Source organism: Xenopus laevis, chromosome 3L (assembly GCF_017654675.1).
Source record: "Xenopus laevis strain J_2021 chromosome 3L, Xenopus_laevis_v10.1, whole genome shotgun sequence".
Lineage (NCBI taxonomy): Eukaryota > Metazoa > Chordata > Amphibia > Anura > Pipidae > Xenopus > Xenopus laevis.
Window position 1 is genome coordinate 134,855,520 of NC_054375.1, and position 21,011 is coordinate 134,876,530.

General features: G+C 41.6%; 1 protein-coding gene across 3 annotated transcripts; it reads right to left on the reverse strand.

The window, feature by feature from the left end:
- Positions 1–17,367: 17,367 nt before the first annotated feature.
- On the reverse strand, positions 17,368–21,011 carry XB5812047.L (provisional ortholog of caspase 7 L homeolog). 3 transcript variants are annotated; one of them, XM_018253468.2, is made up of 5 exons: positions 20,288–21,011; positions 19,355–19,562; positions 18,732–18,904; positions 18,098–18,227; positions 17,368–17,894 (listed from the first exon to the last, which is right to left on the reverse strand). In XM_018253468.2, exons 2-5 carry the CDS (start codon positions 19,554–19,556, stop codon positions 17,671–17,673), a joined length of 729 nt encoding a protein of 242 aa, XP_018108957.1. In that variant the 5' UTR covers positions 19,557–19,562; positions 20,288–21,011; the 3' UTR covers positions 17,368–17,670. The 3 variants fall into 3 exon arrangements, with proteins under 3 accessions (XP_018108957.1, XP_018108959.1, XP_018108958.1); XM_018253470.2 differs by having other exon boundaries at positions 20,315–20,490; XM_018253469.2 differs by lacking the exon at positions 20,288–21,011 and adding an exon at positions 19,919–20,069.

The following is a 21,011-nucleotide window of genomic DNA, read 5'->3' on the forward strand; positions in this document are numbered from 1 at the left end:
AAATTCAGTAGTTGTATCGCTGTGAATTCCTAGGAGCCTGTGCCACACTCCCAAAAGTACACGATAAAGTCAAATTATTGGAATAAACAGCTTCAAAGCAGTGTTTTCAAACTGCAGCTTGAAAACACTGCTTTGAAGCTGTTTATTCCAATAATTTGACTTTATCACATTTTCTAGTAGACAAGATATGAAGATCCAAATAACAGAAAGATCCATTGTCCGGAAAACCCCAGGTCCCGAGCATTCTGGATAACTGGTCCCATACCTGCAGTTTTTTTAAATTTCCTTTCCAGACTGGGCTGTCAGCAGCTATCTGGCTGCTAGGGTCCATATTATTTAAGCAACCAGGACGTCCTTTGAATGAGAGTCTGGCTTATAAATAGGAGAGGAGAGAAAAATATGTTAAAAAATAATGCTAATTAATGCTAGGGTCAGCGACTCCCATTTATAAGCTTTAAAAAGTCAGCAGAGGAAGAAGGCAAATAATTTTAAATTTTTTTTAAAAAAAATATTGAAGACCAGTTGAAAAGTTGCTTAAACTTGGCCATTCTATAACATACTAAAAGTTTACTTAAAGGTCGAATCACCCCTTTAACAAAGAAACACACTGACTAGAGCCCTAGAAATAGATGAGTTTTATTCACTGAACACTAACTGCATCAGTTAGCGCCCCGGCAGCTAATGGGCTATTAAAGTTCTGCAAGTGGCACAATATTGGCATATTCAAGATGAGAGTAAAAGGTGCAAAATGGCCACTATTACTGTCAGTACTTGATAGGGGGACCCAGACGTCCCCCATGTTTGTACAAGTTTAAAAGATTAGTCTCACTAGTATCCAGCTATGCCCTGGGTTTCATTTACAAAGTGGCTGTTTGCAGCAGTTATTTATGTTGCAGTCTATTGGCAAAACAGTCCCTTGGCTTGGTGAGAGCATTTGTAAGCCACAAGCTAGGGCCCCCGTGAGACCAGCACACTAAAATGTCCTCACCTTTTCTTCAAGTTTCAGTAACAAGATTATTGTAGCAATGTGCAGATTCTCCTGCTAATATTCATGTGATCTCTTGAGGGCAAAGAAAGAGGTTCCCAAACTGGCCATAGTGCTGGTGTAGGGGAATAAAGCTGGCCATAGACACACAGATCCTATCGTACGAATCGAGGATTCATACGATTTTCGGATCGTGTGTGGCGTGTGCCGACATCTTTCGTCCGGCGGAGATCGGTCGTTTGGTCGATCGGTCAGGTTTGATTTTGACCCGACCGATCCCGCCAGAGCCCACGGCACATCGTAATCGGATCGTTCAGCCATAAGGCCGAACAATCAGATTACCCCCGATATAGCCATGCTCGTTAATGGCATATCGGGGAAAGATCCGCTCGTTTGGCGATGTTGCCAAACGAGCGGATTTTTGCGTCTATGGCCACCTTTACAGGAGCTGCTATACAGTCATTCACCAGCAGATGGCAGCATATCAAAAGACAATACTGTTGCATTATTTGGCTTCTAATGTGTCATATAAATAGCACTGGCTTAATATCAAAAATGAAAGTTTAACTTTCACACAAGGCATTTAGGAGCGGAGACATGCAAATCACTCATTTATGTTTCTTTGGCCAACTATGCATCCAGAACGGCTGGTTTATAGCACAGATACAGCCTAATGGTTCAGAGCCTTATATCCAAACTTGCAGACAGCCTGTTCTGATCTTGTTAGATCTCATTCATGCAAGATATTGGAACTTAGATTGTAAGCTCTAGGGGGCAGGGACCTCCTTCCCACTATGTCTTTTACTGCATAGCACTTAAGCTTTTTGTCCTGATATGAATTCTGTGTATATTTATTATGTGATTTGTCCTTCCCGTGTATACCATTTATGTGAGCGTTAAACTTTCATTTTTGGTATTGTCAGTGCTATGTATGACACGAGACAAGTAAATACCTTCTGTTTTCAGAAGGCCTTATGCTTAGGGATAGACGAATTATTTCACCTTGTTTTGCCGCAAAAATGACGCCCATAGACTTTAATGAACGTCGGCGGCAAATTTTTGGCGAAACTAAATGGGTCAAATTCGCCCATCCGTACTTATGCTGCATGTCTTGCACGTGAAAGGCTTTTTGGCTCCTTTTAGCCTGTCTCATCCTAACCATGAAATTGGTGTTGCATCGAAGGACTCTAAACGAAAAAAATGAATTGAGGTAAACTTAGTTAGATAATTTACATTAATTTTCTATTTTTAGCAGTGTCTGAGACATTTGCATTTGGCTCAAGAAAAGGAAGAATTGGCTCAAGAAAACGAAGAACCCTGGTGTTCACTATATCCAGGAAGTGAATCTAAAGGACATGGGCAGGTAGGGTCGCTGATGCTCCTGCCATTTAAAGAAAGCTGCTGAGCCGAAGCCTTCCTGGCAGTATAAAACTGCTAATATCTCAGAAACCACCAACAATAGAAAATGAATGTGAATTGCAAAGGAGCTCAGAGGCTCAATCTGATGATGTTTACATCAGTTCCTTTTTTTAATTTAAATCTAGTTTAAGTGTATGTACCTGTTCAAGGGACTCTGAAAGCCCATTGAAAATATCTTGGTCCATTATAAATAGTAAAATGCTAATAGGACAGGCTCTTACAGGGCAAATATAAGTACAACCTGTATGATGACACCTGAGGAAGAGCCATAGCCCTGAGGATAAGTGAAAGTGTATATGCATACCTCCCAACTGTCCCTTTTTCAGAGGGACAGTCCCTCTTTTGACAGCTCAACCTGCAGTCCCTCGTTTGTACTGGAAAGTCCCTATTTTCTCTGCACTGAACAGCCAGAAAAACAAAGTTTAAGTTTGTTTTTAAACTTAATTTGGCTTTTAGCAGAGAGCCCAGAACAGCCACAGCAGCAGATAAGATACTTTGTAACAATTTTGAGAAACAAAAAAACAGTCTAGATAAGGAGAAATATTTTCAAACTTTCATAACCTGCCAAATTTTGTAAAATGAACTTGGTAATTAGGGGTGTGGCCACAGAAATGGGCGTAGTCAAAAAATTCTGCTGTTCTACGTGCAAAAAAACTTTGTGTCCCTCTTTTTACTTCCAAAATGTTGGGAGGTATGTATATGGAATGGCGTATGTTTGACTTTGGTTGTTTGTCTGGTGCAGATATCAGGCAGTCTAGCACCTGGCAGTGATAAACAGGCCGACGCAAGCAGTTCCTGGTAATTATAACTTCAGTTTCAGCAGAAAGTGAAAACAATACCCTGACTGCCAGGGAACGTTGGTCTCTCAAGCTGTAATTAATAGTTATAAATTAAATTTTCGGCAAGTGTGTAAAAAAAATTGTAGCGCGTCAAAAACATTGTCACCCATAGACGTCAATGCATTTCAGTAAATTTTATGAAACCAATTGAGCCGTTTCCCTGGTAGTTGTAAGGCCACTATCAAGCATTACATGAACCTGTAGATAAAACCACATATCATATTTTATTTAAATATCTTATAAAAAATAAATAAAAAAGTACTTCTGCTTCCCATAAAAACATGAACAGGAGGATACAAGGAGCGGCCCTTCCCCACTGTTAATGTGCCGCACACTAATCATAGCTTCAGGCAGCAACGTGTGATTTCTACTCGTTCCCCTCCTCCTTATACTTGTGTGAATGATGTGTGCAATTCCCTGCCCTGTCTTCTGACTCACTGTGTCATCAAGACAGAAATGCTTCCCTTTCTACTTTCTACCTGGTTATAGGTCACCAGACAGCAATAAACCTGCAATACTATTCTAACGGCCTACATTTCTCTCTTGCAGAAATATACAGGAGTAATGTACGGCTAAAGTTTGGGGGAACATTGTTTGTTTGACTTTCTCACACCCTATGAGGAATCTACGAGAGGGGTGGCTGCTGTCATACTGTGGGTGTCGGCAGGAGGGTGCCCAACTAAGGGGAACTGAAGCTGCAGGGAAAGGCTACAATTTTCAAGAACAACCTGATAGTGAGGGGTTGGGCGTGTGTCAGTGCCTGGGAAGTAAACACACACTAGATAATAAAGTTGGTAGGCCCATTACATAGTAACATAGTAAATGAGGTTGAAAAAAGATACACGTCCATCAAATTCAACCTTTTCAGCTTATATATACTGTATAACCTGCCTAAATGCTATTTTAAGCTGGCCATAGACGCAAAGATCCGATCGTCCGAATCCTCAAACGATCGAACTTCCCCATCTCCCGACCTGCCACTATCCTTCAATTTTAATAAAGTAGTAAGAGAACAGATCAGCCAATGTCATAGCCCTGACAGCAACTGGTGAAAGTTTATGTCCGACAAAAGCTGGTGACAGTCTCCCACTGAAAATCATACGATTGGCAATACACGCAGAGAAATTAATTATCGGCAGCCGACAGAAATCTTTTAACCTGGCCGAATGTCCAAACAACCGATCTCCATTGGACGAAAAATGTCGGGACTCTCCACACACAGTCTGAAAATTGTACTAATCGAGCATACGATCAGGTCTTTGCGTCTATGGCCAGCTTTATACAGAGGAAGGCAACAAAAAAACCATTTGAAGCCTCTCCAATTTGCCTCAGAGGGGAAAAAAGTCCTTCCTGACTCAAAGATGGCAACCGGACTATTCCCTGGATCAACTTGTACTATGAGCTATCTCCCATAACCCTGTATTCCCTCACTTGCTAAACACCATCCAACCCCTTCTTAAAGCTATCTAATGTAATTCCACATCTTCACAGCTCTAACTGTAAAATACCCCTTCCGAATATTTAGGCGGAACCTCTTTTCTTCTAATCGGAATGGGTGCCCCTGTGTTATAAAAGGTGAACTAAAGCCTAACTAAAGAAGTAGCTAGAAATTTTATACATTATGTTTTGGGCTTTTGTACCAGCCCAAGGCAACTACAACCCTTTAGCAGTAAAGATCTGTGTCTCAAGCAAGTAAGGGAATACAGGGTTATGGGAAATAGCTCATAGTCCAAGTTGATCCAGGGACTGGTCCAATTGACATTTTGGAGTCAGGAAGGAATTTTTCCCCCTCTAAGGCAAATTGGAGAGGCTTCAGATGGGTTTTTTGCCTTCCTCTGGATCAACTGGCAGATAGGTAGTTAAAAAAAAAAAAAAAGGTTGAACTCGATGGACATGTGTCTTTTTTCAACCTTACTTACTATGTTACTATGTTACTATGTTACTATGTTACTATGTCTCCAAAGATGCCCCAGTAGCTCCCCATCTTCTTTTCTGCTGATTCACTGCACATGCTCTGTGCTGCTGTCACTTACTGAGCTTAGGGACCCACTCACAATATACAGTACACATAGAATAGAAATGTCACAATATAAGGCTGATTAGTAATTAATACAGATAATTACTACATGGCAGCACAGAAACCAGTGCAACTAACATCAGAATTTAATAATCAGCCCTGTAGCATCAGCTTATATTACAGACCAACCTCATTTTCTGCTGGATAATTTGAGACGACCCCGAAGCTTAGCTTTTCAACAGCTGCTCAGAGCCAAGATGGTGACCCCCTGTGACAAGTTTGAAGTCCTGGATCATTGCTGCTATTGACAAGCTGAAACTTTAGGCTGGTGTAATAAGTTCAGTATATAAAATATGGAAATTTTAGCCATATTCATTTTTAGGGTTTAGTTCTCCTTTAAATTCAATGTGCAATAGAAAAAGGATAAGTTCTACTCACTCCTAAACTTTTTCACTTGTAAAGTGGGGGTGCAATGAGAGTGTGACCTGCTAAGGCCAATGGTACAAGGGGGTGTTTTGACTGTTGTTGTTTTTGTCTTACATTTCTATGGACAATGGTCAGCCTGTCACCCCTATATGTGTGTGAGCTGCAGTTCTTCCACTTTCCACAGTAGAGGGGGTATCAGGTAAATAGGGGGACATTTTAAATTTCACTCTGATCAGCCCAGGCCATGGCCTGATCCACACAATACAAAGCAAAGGCCATCTGAGTATGTTGTTACTCATAAATAATGCACATTTATCAATTCATGGGAGAAAGCCTCTGCTGAGCAATACAGTATGGCCGCTACATGTACTAATGCCCCCTGAAGGAAAAGGAAGGTTCTGCATAAGCTATACACCCCCTTCTCTTATAGGGGCAAATTCACTAAGCGCCGAAAATGCGCTAGCGACATCTTCACGCACTTCGCCAGGCGAAGTTTCGCCAGGGCGCAGATAATTCACTAAAATCTGAAATTGCGCTCAGGGAGGCAAGAGGTAGCGAAGTTGTGCTACTGTTAATTCGTCAAGTAAAGCGAAGTTACACTAGCGATGCCTAATTTGAATACGGCGCCAAGTTAAAGTACAATGGACGTATATGTAGCCGCAAATACATTACACTACACAAGCCTGGGAAAGCTTCATAAAATAAAAGTTGTTATTTTGCCCTACACATGTGCCCACTGTATAGTTTAGGTGCCATATGTTAGCAAATGTAGGGGGGAAGGAAGGTACTCCCAAAAAAATTAAGATCTTTTTCAGCCTGTCAGCCTTAAAAAAGTAAAAGACGCCAGCGTTTTTTGGGACTTAGAAAAAATAGTCCTATCCACTCTATTGCACTTCGCCTGGTCTGAGGTGGCGAAGTCTGGCGCAAGAGGTAACGTTCAGTAAAATGCGCAAGTTAGTGAATTAGCGTAGTTACGTCCCTTCGTCATATCGCAACTTCGCCTGCCCTAAGGGTGCGAAGTAGCGCTAGAGTAGGTCCACTTCGCTAGCGAATTTACGCCAGCACCCGTTAGTAAATCGGCGAAGTAACGAAATAACGTCACGCTGGCAAATTTGTGCAATCATTAGCCGCTTCACTGAAAAGTCATTGTAATTATAGGAATTAAGTAATATTTTACTACCTTCGTGTAATATCCATGACAGTGTCAACTATTTCATCATTCCCGTGATTTCAATAAAGCTTTAGAAAATAGGCAGTTCCAGCAATAGACAAAGCCTTAAAGGAAGTAGTAAATACTTTGGCACGTTACTCATAGGGGCCTTTCATCTGTACTGTGAATATTGTGCTTCTTTCTGTGTTCAGTCAACAGGCTAAATAGAGCCGTCAATCAAGCTGATGATCAGCAGGGTGTGCATTAGCCACGGGGCAGTTTTGCTTGACTATTAGGCGTGCCGTTTTGGCAGTAGCGGGTATAGTGGCAGATTCAGGGGATGGTCAGGCTTTGCCACCCTAGGTTTCACAGTTAACCAAGTTGCCAGGGTTTCTCGACCTTTGAGGCCTGCAATAGTTACAAGGATATTTTGAGGTCCTAGTACACTTACTACTTACTCTCAACCAGTACATATCACTGCCCTGTCTTCACTAAAGAGCTAATTTCTTGCTCTTGCAATAAAATAACATCTGACTTACTAGAAGGGAAGAGTCTCTGCCTACAGAGATATTTATAGTGAGAAAATGTAAAATGAACTTACTTAAAGTCTGGTCACTCAGGAAGAAAAGTACCTGTAGATGGTACATTCCCTAATTTGTTGCAGGAGGAATTAAAAGCAATAGCAATCCAGAGGATAATTCTTCCAGGTAACAATAGAATTTCCTTTTCACCCTAAGGGCTCTTACAGACGAGCGTTTGAAGCTGCATTCCCCAGCGTTCCATTTTTATGTGTTCAGCCGTAGGGGAGCGCAGGAGTAGACACATTCAGTTTTTTTCAATGGGGCTGTACTCACACAGGTGCATGTAGGCGCAGAACGCAGGAAAAATGCAGCATGTTGCGTCTCAACCTGCGTTTGGCGCCTACATGCGCCTGTGTGAGTACAGCCCCATTGAAAAAAACTGAATGTGTCTACTCCTGCGCTCCCTTGCGTATGAACGCATAAAAACGGAACGCAGGAGAGAACAGCTTCAAACGCTCGTCTGTAAGAGCCCTTACCTTATGATGTTCCAAACAAAGGAGGGAAATAGCTTCTAAGATGGCTAGCTATCTAAGGCATCCGTAGTGTGTTGGCTAACGAGAAAACACACACACACATATATATATATACTGTATGCATACACACACGTGTGATCTGTTATCCAGGATGCTTGGGACCTGGGGTTTTCCAGTAAACAGATCTTTCCAGATCTTTCCATAATTTAGATCTTCATTGTACTAGAAAATCATGTAAATATTAAATAAACCCAGTAGGCCTTCGGCCTCGTCTTTTTATATGGTCATGAAACTCCTCGGTAATTTATAATATCCTTATATTTTACAAGATGGGGTACTTTATTCACTATATATGATAGATAGATAGACAGACAGACAGACAGACAGACAGAGACAGACAGACAGACAGACAGACAGACAGACAGACAGACAGACAGATAGATAGATAGACAGATAGATAATAGATAGATAGATAGATAGATAGATAGATGATAGATAGATAGATAGATAGATATTGATAGATAGATAGATAGATAGATAGAGAGAGATAGATAGATAATAGATAGATGATAGATATCTAGAGAGATACAGTATATAGATAGATAGAGACATAGATGAGCGATAGATTGATTGATTGATAGATTGATTGATTGATAGATAGATAGATAGATAGATAGATAGATAGATAGATAGATAGACACACAAATACAACCAGTACACTAGTTGACTGGTGACAGACACTTTTGAATTTTCTATGGAAAAAAGAAAGACCAGAATTATGACATCAGGCAGAATTTCCATGCAAAACAGACATGACTTCTGATGGGGTCAAAGTGTCGTCCATACTTCTGCTTTGTCTGGAAATTCCTACAGATCTGGTTTCTGAAGGAGTGAGCAATCATCTCAGCTCAATGGCTGAGACTCCCATTCTGGCTCACTCATCCTATTTTCTATTAGTTATAGAAGAATATTAAGTACATATGGATGGTACCATTAGTGACCATAACATCCTTGTTATGTTTCATGACATTTTGGAGGGCTAATAGTGATTGAAGGAATAGTTTAGAATGAATCTTCTGCTACAAAGCTTTGCATAATGCATTACCTAGTTTGATTTTTCAATCCATCAAATTGACTTTAGTTTGTTATATCTGTAAGAAATATCCCCAGCCCAGTGTTTTTCTAATGGTATGGCATTCCCAGTATTGTGGACTGTCTAAGCTCTCCTCTGTTCAGTGGGAGGTTCACCCCATGCAAGTGGGAAACTGCCAACAGAGAAAAGCTGACAGGGTGCAAATATTGGTTCTGCCTCCAAACCATGAGTCCCTTCTTGCTTGGTCCATTGACAAGTCAACCTGCCCCACACATTAGTGAAAAGCTCCAGGCCTGTGAGTGGTGCTTCATACTAGTCCAGGGGCTACAGCTGGTGAATGGTGAGCCTGTACAGAGCAGTCAGTCAGGGATTATTAGGACCTTCCACCTGGCAATATACCTTTAAGCTGTCATAAGGTTTTCTAGGACAAACCTGTGTCCCTTAATGGGGTTGGCTCACCTTTACGTTATGTTATAAAATGGCCAATTATAAGCAAGTTTTCAACTGGTCTTTATTATTTATTTTCTATAATTTTTTAATTATTTGCTTTCTTCTGACCCTTGACTTTGACTCTTTCCAGCTTACTCTAATGGAGGTCACTGACCCCATCTAAAAACACTCCTCTTTCTATTCAGGCCTCTCCTATTCATATTCCAGTCTGTTATTCAAATCCGTGAATGGTTGCAGTGTCGGACTGGCCCACCGGGATACCAGGAAAACCCCCGGTGGGCCCAGGTGTCTGCGGGCCCTTGTGCTGCTAAACATTTGGCCTATTTCTTTGAGAACAAAGAGGCTGAATAGATGGAATAATAGATTATAGCATATAAAGAATAAAGACTAGGAGAATAGAGGTTGAGTGAGGAGAAGAAGAATAATAGTACTGAGAGTGGGCCCCATGTCTATGGTTTGTTGGTGGACCCCTGGTCTAAGGTTTTTGTGTGGGCCCCTGGTGTCCTAGTCCGATACTGAATGGTTGCTAGGCTAATTTGGACCCTAGCAGCCAGATTGCTGAAATTGCAAACTGGAGAGCAGATGAATAAAAAGCTAAAAAAACTCAAAAATCACAAATTATAAACATAAAATGAAAACCAATTGCAAAACTGTTAAAAGTTAACTCAAAGGGGAACAACCCCTTTAAGGCAAGGACCCAGATAAATGAAAGCAGCATGCCCCAGATATATATATATAGAAAGTGGTGGGAAAAATGAAAACATGTTTTGCCTAAAGTTAAAAAGTCAAAATAAAGGAAAGGAATTATTATTTTTATTAACATGTATTTATATAGTGCTGGAATAAATATGTGCACAGGTGTGACCAGGGTTAGAATATTTAGGGTAACAATAAACAATCCAGTCCTTTAGTGCAACTCTGCTCATACCCAAGGTTGTGGGTGCAGAGAATGATAGAGCTGTGGGAGTAAGATCCCTGGTAACAATGCCAATTTGATATGTATGACTTGCTGGAAATGCCGTCAGTTACAATAATGTGTCTTTCACTTCTTTCAAAAACTCAGATCCTACAGATGTCAGTGCCAAGCCTTTCTCTTTTATATATATTTATTTATCACCTCCTGTCCATTATCACCATCTCATGACCATTCTCTTTCACATGTCCCTGTTTATCAGCGGAGTTTTATACACACAATCATATCATGATTAATAGGGTACAAAGGTGACAGGGAGTGGTGCACACTGCAGAGAAATGGCCCAAATGACAGAAAACATGTGAGAACAAGACAGATATCAGAACTGGTTTCGCAAGGACAAGTGCTTAAGCCCTGTATCAGGGAAGTCAGGGAATATAGAAAACATTAATGCAGTTGTTCAGCCTCTAACTGCCTGCTTGGAATGTACCCTACAGCTGCACTATAGTACCCTACAAGCTACAGTTTTAGCCTCTGTTTTATAAGTGCAGTATAATGTAACCCACACTTTAAACTAAAAGCTTGGAGTTTTCTGACCAGCACAGGTGCAAACTGTGCCACCTGGGTGCCGGGAAAAACCCTAGTTTGCCTTTGCCCCAGTAGGCCCTGCCACAGAAGGTGAATGCATTGGTTAGGTTTGGGTGGGCTGGTGGGGCCCAAGGATCCCCAGTCTGACACTTGAACGCTATACTGTCATAGATCTCCTTTGTGACCTCTAATATCTTTACTTTAAATAATCACCTGTAAATTATATCCTGATAATCTACAGTCTGGTCATTTCCCTATGGGACCAGACTGTAAATTATATCCTTATAAACTGCGCGTTCTGACGTCAGAACGCGTTGTTTATAACAGGGGCCCCCAGGCCGCCGAATTTGATGCAGCGAGTCGGGATTTGACACCACAAGTCCGAAATGGACGCCGGCGCACCCAAATTGGACGCCGGTGACCAAAATTTAGACGCTGACCCCCCCAAGCCTCCCTCCAGACCCCCCCACAAAATGTAGATTATAATGCATAATGTACCCCCTACTAGAAATTTATAAAGATATCAGAAGTCACCTCGGAGTAATGTGATCTATATAAAATAACTCCTCGGTGACTTACAATATCTTTATAAATTACAGTAGGGGGTACATTGTCCACTATATAAACTAGGACTTAGTGATATCACTTGTGTTACATGATTAAAAATAAATAAAGCAATACTCCTTTCTGTTTTATGAGAAGTATGAGGATACTAGAAGTCTGGTCATACTGTCATAGAACTCCTTAGTGATATCTAATATCCTTATATTTGACAGTAGGGGGTAAAGTCATGGGTGTGCTATACCATATATATATATATATTCAGGTATAGAATCTGTTATCCAGAATGTTTGGTACCTTAGGTTTTCCGGATAAGGGATCTTCCATAATGATATCTTAGTATATGGGAGATGGCCTTCCCTTAATACGAAGCTTTCTGAAACTGTTTCAAAAGCAATGTAATAACGTGCTTCTTAATGCCAACATTATGCAATTGCAACATTACATGCCTGTTTAACACTGAGCATGGGCGATCCTGGCCTCTCCGCCTCCTGAGGCAGCTTGCTACTGTCAAGGGCGGCAGAGAGGGCGAGAACGATAACTCAGATTTCATAATTGTGCTCTCTGCACTAGAAGTTTCAAAAACAGAAATTTGGCTCTTAAAGTACCAGGAGCGGCATTTTTGCCGGCCCTGGTACCTAGTTGGTCTCTGCCGTCTGAGGCGAATTTCTGAACCTCATTGGCACAGCGCCCCGCACCCCGTCTGAGCCCGCACCCCCTCAGGGCCCCCCAGCAGCCCGTGCGCCACAGAAAATGCGGCCGTACGAAGGGGGCGGGGCCCGGCTGTGCATCACGCACCAGGACCCGCCCCCCTCTGGTTACGCTACTGCCCCTGACACTGAGACAACCCATACATTGTACCTGCATGTTTAACACAAAGATGTATTAAAGGAGAACTAAACTCTTAAGTTAAAAAACTCTACCCCTTTACCCTACATAGACGCCATCTTCAGCCACTTCGGTAATCTTCAGAATGAGACCGGCAGCTTCGTTAACTTTCGTAAGTTTCAGCGCATGCGCAGTTGTCGCGAAGCAGAAAATTGTTACCACTGCGCATGTGCCTCCACACCGGTTTCATTCCGAAGATTGTAAGTAAAACGTTAGGGGCATTTGCCCGGGGTAACACTTAGGCTGGGGAGGGGGGTCTATGCAGGGGGATAGGGTTTTTTCAACCTTAGTATTGAATTCTCCTTTAAGGTTCGAGTCGTGTTTTCCACATAAAAATACAGTTTTCGAGATTATTTTGGAGTCATAATTTTTGAGATTTATTATACATTGAACCTGGAGATAGCTGGAATCCAACAATAGACCATTTAAAACCTGTCGAGGTCATGTAGGAGTCAATATCAGAGGTGCCTTGACCCACTGGAAGATTTTAATAGCCTTCATGATGATCGGAGGGTTTTACTTGAAAATTCAAGCTATTCTAGTTTTTTTTTTCACAGAAAACTCGATCAATTTGACTTTTCTGATTGTTAACCTCGAACTCGGAGATTCAAGTTTTTTCCATCCGAGTTTTTTCTTAAATTAGGAACCATTCGAGTTCATTGCAGGCATTAAAAACTCTAATACAACCCCTATAGTGTTGCCTCTATAGGGCCTCCCTTGACACTATATATGCAGCTTTGAACTGTTAAATTATGAACAGGACATTTTGGGGAGGTAAAGTCTGTACTACCCTAAGGGGCCCAGACTCTTGCATGACAATATGCAATATAAAACTTGGCTTTTGTTTTCATAAACTATCCACATATCTCAAAAGATCAACTAAAAAGCAATGCAAAAATACAAATCCTTTAAAAATATCTATGCATGCCTGCCCTGTGTATGTCTGCCTTCTCTGACTGTCTCTGTTAATTAGGCAGTATAGATGATTTCTCTAGTCACGCATCTTCTGTCTCAATCCATCTGTGTGTGTGACACTGACATGATCGTATCATACGTGCATCAGGACTATCCATGTGTAATGCTATGCAAAGCTGCACCACCCACCACCAAATTCTGCTGATTTCTATGGGAACATTTACAATCATTACACTACTCAATACACTTAGGGGCCCATTTATTATACCTCAATATTTCTGGTTGAGGTTTTTCGTGAAAAAAATAAAAACTCAAATTTTTTGAGATTTATTGTACCCCAAAGCAGCTAAAAATCCACTACAAAGGTTGTCACTTCGATTTGTGGACGGGAGTTTGGTCGATTTTGTTTTCATACAAAAATAGATAAATTTGAGTTTTAGTAAATAAACCCCTTATTTTGAGTTTGACACAAAGTTCAATCCTTTGCTTAAAGGGGTTCTTCACCATTGAGTTCACTTTTAGTATGATGCTAAGACAATTTGCAATTGGTTTTCATTTTTCATCATTTGTGGTTTTTTGAGTTATTTCGCTTTTTATTCAGCAGCTCTCCAATTTGCAATATCAGCATTCTGATTCACTGATTTGAATAAGAGACTGGAATATGAATAGGAGAGTTTCTGATTAGAAAGATGAGTAATAAAAAGTAGCAATAACAATAAGGTGGCATAACTTCGAGATTCCAATAAAAAAAGACCAATCGAAATATATTTTAAAAAAATCGAAGTTTTTAACTTCGGGTGAATAGGCTGTATTTGAATAGTTCGAATTGAAGTTTTAGCGCATTCGATTGAATCTGAATCAAAGGATTTGACCCAAAAAACTTAAATTTTTGAAAGTCCAATTTTTCAATTGGCCATAATTGTTTTATAGTTTTTTAAAATTATTTGCTGCCTTCTTCTGACTCTTTCCAGATTGCAAATGGGGGTCACTGACCCCATCTAGAAAACAAATGCTCTGTAAGGCTACAAATGTATTGTTATTGCTACTTTTTATTACTCATCTTTCTATTCAGGCCTCTCCTATTCATATTCCATTAATGTCTGTGTAGGATCTCATCTATTTTGGGGTGCCAGGCAGGGCCGGAACTAGGGGTAGGCAGAAGAGGCACGTGCCTAGGGCACAAATGTGGAGGGGCGCCAGGCACCGTACCTCTCCTGCGGCTTGCCCCTAGTTCGGCCGCTTCGTTCCCCATCTGTAGCAGCAATCGATGTCTTCCTAGACGCGCACTCTTCCTAAACGCGCACAAACGAGCACTCTTCCTAAACGCACAATGGGCTTGCTTGCACGCACTTCAGAAGGGGGCGATGTAGTCGGTCGGGTTGCCTTGGGAGCCTGGGGCAACTTGGACCGGCACTGGTGACAGGCTACTGCCTTGAGACAATCTGATCTTTAAATAAGTGGAATTTACTTACAAAGGAATTAAAAGATATATCATGAAAAGGGAACTAACTAACTAAGATGGAGGAAGGAAGAAAGGGACAAGGAAAGGTGCAATGGAAGGGAGTGGAAAGTGCCTAACTAACAAAGTTGCTCTTTATATGAACATGAGGAAGACCATTCAAACAAGCACACTACCCTTTTCCCAGGACAGCCACGCCCAAAAGACAGTCCAGGCCAATCAGGTCGTTGTTAACTGTTTTTGGAGACGATTCATCTCTTCTTAGATAGACAAGGGAGTGAAATCAAGTTAGGATGTACTGTGAAAGAAATTCCATAATCCAATGCTCCAGGCCAGGGCCGGCCTTAGGCCTATTGTACCAATTGGGCCCAATAAGGGCCCCGCACCTCTGGGGGCCCCGCACCACAGGGCAGCACAGATAATATTTCCCTCAGCACATGATGCTGCCTGGCCTGCCCCCAACTTTGAGAGTCCAGCCCATCCCCAAATCCATAGGTCCAGCCCACCCCCAACTCTGATAATCCAGCCTATCCCCCAACTCCATAGGTCTAGCCTGCCCCCAACTCTCATAGGCCCAGCTTTCCTCCAACCTTGATAGGCCCTGCCTGCCCCCAATCCAACCAAGCCTGCTCCCAAGCTGAATCGGCCCAGCCTGCCCCAAACTAATTGGCCCAGTCCACTCTCCTATTTCTTCCCTCTCTCTCTTACCCTGTGTGCCCCTATTATGTGCCCCTATTTCATCCCTCTCACTCTCTTACCTTGTCTGCAGCTTTCCTTTCTATTTTGTGCCTGTTTGCCCTTATTTTCCTAAATACTTGGTGTGTCAGTAGCCAGCAACACTTTGTCTAGGGGCCCCGCCAACATGGTCCCAATTGGGCCCCACATTTGATAGGATCAGCCCTGCTCCAGGCATCTCTTTGTTGATCCAGCAGAGTCTCATTTCTCTGTGAACTCTTACTCTACTCTGCACCCACACCAGTGTGTCCAGTAATTTGCATCTCTTTGATATGGACATTACTGTAAGTGCCAGGATTGTTTTATGGCAGGGTGACTGTTGCACCTTCACAGTTGCCATTGATGGAAAGGCAGACAGCTGTTAGCCCATTGTGTGTATGGGGCTTGCTGTGCAATATCCAAAATTCAGTACGAACTACAGTTGCTGGGTTATTTGGAATATCACTCTGTTATACTAAAGTTAGCTCAAAGTTGAACAACCCCTTTAAGATATCCTTTAATATATATAATATAAAATGTATATCAATATAAACACAAAAATGAACACCATACCAAACAATAGAGGTATATTTGTGCTCCATAGTCACTAAGCTCCTCACTCTTATGTTATTGGGCGACTGATCAGAGTAGGTATGGCACCTCAGGAAAATATCCCTTTTACACCTACCCTACATAAGTGATCCCCAACCAGTGGCTCATGAGTAACATGTTGCTCACCATCCCCTTGGATGTTGCTCCCAGTGGCCTCAAAGCAGGTGCTTATTTTTGAATTCCAGACTTGGAGACAAGTTTTGGTTGTGTGGGGAATTGGTGCAAAAGCATTGCCCTTATCCCAATAATGGCAAAAGAAGAGAGCCTGGCATAGAGAGACGCATGGTGGACAGAGAAGGAAGCAAGAGAGCTGCTGGTGGGCCCAGAGAGCTCAGAGGCTGCACCAAAAGAATTCATTTGGATCAGGTTGTCACAGGGAAGCCACATACTGTGCCTGAAAAGACAGAGAGTGTGAAAGGAATCCAGACTGGAGGAACAAACAGCAGGAGATTCCTATCTGAGCATCCAAAGGGGCTGGTAATCGAACTGTATGACTGACTGTGCTGGATTCGCCTGGAGAGAGCTCTGCAGTATTCCAAAGAGGATTTGTGAGTATCCTGGAGGCCCAATTGCCACCAGTTAGGAGTGCTGTTAGAGTTAACTAATAGATAACAGATAACACCATTAGACGGACAGAGCTTATCTGCTGTGTAACCCGAGACATTTCTCCTTTGAATGGCTGCCCCGATTGCTACACAGCAGCGTATTTATATAAAATAGTAGTGTTTCTGAAGCAAACACAGCAGTTTTACCAGTGCAGGGCAACATGCATTATATTTTCATTACTTTAAAACACTTTTATTTTTTGATGTTACTGTTCCTTTAAATGTCCAAATTCTACAGAACACATACTGCAGCTGCCAGCTAGATTTCAGGGACTGCCCCATAATTTTTTTTCTCTGGACTCTGTACAAGGGAAATATTTGGGACCCCTAGTTACAAGCTCAGCTACTAAATGTTGTTTGTTAGGGTTTGTTGTTGATGGCCCCCTACTGCCTCTTCCCCAACATGGTTACCCTGTTGATAAGAGATACTGTAGACTCAAAGGCTGCTGGCTATCGAGGCTGCTGTTGAATTCCTGACTGATCAACACAGACCTTCTTCCGCAAGGTCTTGTGTTTAGAGGACCCTCCCAAAAATGATTTACTGTCGGGCGCAGTAGCTACTGTGGATAATACTGCAAAGAAATGTATTGACCATGGCATGGCTTGTGTTCTGTACATCATTTTTCGTGCAATAAAAAGGGCCAGATTTTCAACAGTACTACTAACCCGCATTACCTGATCAGCAAGTAAAAAAATATTTTTATTACTTATATATAGCCATAAGCATTAGTTAAATTATACACACATATTATATATAATGAAAAAATAAATAAATTGTGAAATGCCTATAAATAAATAATGTCTGTAAACAATGTCCCATGGAATGAGGCCAATCAGATTCAAGTTACAGATGGAGCATCAAGGTACCATTGAAGGTAATTGGCTCAGAGGAGCTGGAGAGCATGAAGGTTGCTCATCCCTTTCAGAGAAGGAAACAAACTTTGGTGGTCTATGGCAGTCGTACAGTCAAGGAACACACGTGCTATGACTGCCTGAAGGGATGTAGTTCTCGAGTAAGGTTGGTGGTGTAGCAGGGCATTTCTTTGTACCCTCTATACTGTCCTTGGCTCTGAAATGCGTAGGCTACCATGTGGGCAAGACGAGTGAGGATCTGGTTCAACTCAAGGTTTCTTTCCTCACCCTCCAACAAGTTACAGAGAGTCTGTAGAAAGACAGAGCCGACTGGGTTCTGGAAAGCCACGTGTCCTGAAGAGATAAGAACAATAAATGGCTGTCCATGTTCAGGTTTTGGCATATAAACACTCTTGTGGGTTTCTCAGGCACAGGAAGGGCAGATTATATATTTACATTTATAGCTCATTCTGCCTGTGTAGGTACAACTTATTCCCATAGCATTGTTCTGCTTGTATGACTTTGCCACCCTAGTTGGTGAGAACACATTAACGTACCTTCACTGCTGGCAAACATTAGAACAGAGTCTGTGGGCAGGTTCAGGCTCAGAGAGAAGGCGTCTGTAGGGCAAGCATCGCCATCTGTCTCCAGAAACACCCCTTCATCAAACTGTGCCCCACGGCAAGCCTGAAACAAAGTTGTAATAGGCCGTTATGACCCCTGTCCCTCTTCTATATTTTATATATATATATATTATACATATATACTGCAGAAATTAACCCCAGCACTCCAATATATAGCCCCCTAGGAAAAACTATTCCTGAACTGAACTGAACTGTAAAAAAAAGACACTTTTAGTTACAAAGTTTGTACAAAGTACAAAGGCAGTGTCCCAGTATCAGTACTAACTAAGTGAAAAAGGGAAAGTGTTATCTTTGTGGGGAGACAGACCATATCTGCTTTTCTCTTTATTTAGCATGATCTCTTCCAAAGACACCATTAAGTGGGGGTTGGGAGAGCAGGTATTGAGAGGAGAGCCACCTCCCCATAATATAAAATTAAAACAACAAAGTGAAATGCCGCTCATCCCTTTTATTGGGTGCACATGGGTCAGGCTTGATATACATACTACTACAGAAATTAACCCCTATATATATTATACACACTACAGTCTTCTTTTGCTGCTCTTACCTGTACAAAGAAAAGCTTGGGGACCCCAGCCAGCAAAGGACTATTATGTGGTGCTAAGATGTTGTACAGATCTCTTAGTAAAACTGGTTTCCCGTAGAAGTCATAAATGAGCCCCTCATCACCATGGCTGGACAGTATGCTTATGAAGCACTCCCCTTGTGGCAACTTGCTCTCTGAAGAAGAAACACACAGTCACACTTGACCATATTGCACAGGCACCAACAGCACCATACTCCAGGCCATACCACTGGTACAACAGGCGTACAATCTATTGGCCCATGCATACCCAAAAATAGTGTCCAGAACCCAAACCAGCAATTGCCAAGGGTGATCATGTTTTGCACAGCTGTTTTGGGGCTTTGGGGATAAATTGTCTTTAAGTATGGGACAGCCTATGGGTCAGTTATGGTGATAATGTAGAATGTATGCTTGAAACAAATACCAGTGGAAGAATTGAGTTGCCAAACAGAAATTTCCTGGACAACTATGGAACTATAACTAAGTAAGTGCCACGTCCATGTTTGGATTGGACCAAAGGAAGCCCCAAAGCCTCTGCAGCAGAAGAGACACAGAGTTGCCCTGAATACAGCAATTTGATGGTACTGAATAGATGATGTTCATACCGTTCTGGTAGATCTCCTTTATCTCCTTGGCGCTGATATCCATATTTAGAGACACTGTATAGCCCAGACGAGAAAGGACCTTAAATAGTCGGTTGGCATCTCGTTTCACCCCCTTGCGATGTTCCAGACTTTCTCCGTGCCTGCTGTGGAATTCTGATATGGCAATAATCACCGCTCGCCCCTTTATCTCCTTCAGCATCATGTGTAACTAAGAGAAAGATACAAAAGGAGACCTCCAATATCCCATATTATATGCTTTCACATTTTAAGTTTTTTAAGGGACCACAAAAGTGGTGAAAAATTGGGGGAAATGTAAAATTGGGGAAATATTTTAAAGCAACTTTTTTTAAAAAAAACAAAACAGCGCTTTAATGTGTTATTAACAGGGTAAGCATTAAAGGTAATGTCAACCCAAAAATAAATTTTAGCCTAATGAAAGAAGTTCTACTGTAATTCTAGGCAATACATTGTAATGGTAACAAAGATGGCTTGACAAAGGGCCTGCGTAGCCCGAAACTTTGCCTATGGCATTTGAGTAAAGTTTTGCAAATTTTTCAAAAGTACCGGAGTGCTGCTGCTTTATTCGCTACAGGTATCAAAGATATGTTTCCGTTTAACTGCTACTGAAAGCAGTATCTGCCTGCCCCTCTCTATTTCTACCCTGGTGATTTTGACTTTTAAAACAATTTAGCAGAAGCCAACTGATTAACAGACCCTGCAAAAAAAAAAAAACATTTTAGCATTTCAGAAGTGCAAAAAAGTTTGTTAAAATGTGGCTCACAGGAAAGCTATTATTCTTATGCTAAATAAACAAAAATGTATATTTATAATTATTATATTTATTAATAACAATAACACTAGTGTTTTTCTTAATTTCCCCAGATACTTGTTCCCCCAAATAGCAGTCATGTTTAATAATAAATCCCTGCTTACCTGTAACCCCGGGTCTTGTGTCCTTACACGTGAATGATCAGTCTTTCCCTTTAACTGCCTGCTCTATACAGTACTGGGTGTTGCTCTGGCTGCTTCCAGGCAGTTATATAGCTGGGAGACAATAAAGGCAAGGCTCACAGGTCAATCACACCTCCCCTCTCCTCCAGGAAACAAGAGGTTGGTGTCAATGAGTCAAAGCAGAAACTTCTAACGTAATATGAGCAGACCCGGACTGGGAATTGTGGGTTCTGGCAAATGCCAGAGGGGCTGCTGTAAATTGCCATAGACACTCACTATTTAGTGGGCTGGTGGGGGTGGGCTGTTTGGGCTGCTGTGTGGGGATGGGCGAATTTTGCTGTGTACTTAAATTGCCAGGGCCTATTTTGAATGTCAGTCCAGACCTGAATATGAGATTTAGATTATTTGTCTCCAAGTGAAAAATAATTTATTAAAAAAAAACCCCTAAAAAATAAACTGCTCCCGTTGGCAAAGAAAAATCACATTAACATTTCAGCAAAATGATTCTCCCATGAACGCCTGCTTGTATTCACTTGGCCAGTTCGATTCAGCATTCTTGGCGGAGTAAAAAAAAACTTGGCAACATGTGTCATATGTCCTAAGGGTTCAAGTTTACCCAATTAAAATGGAATGTTGATATAATCCAAAATGATCTGCATTGCTTATTACCGATCTTATCTTCTGTGTAGGCACTTAGGAAACACCT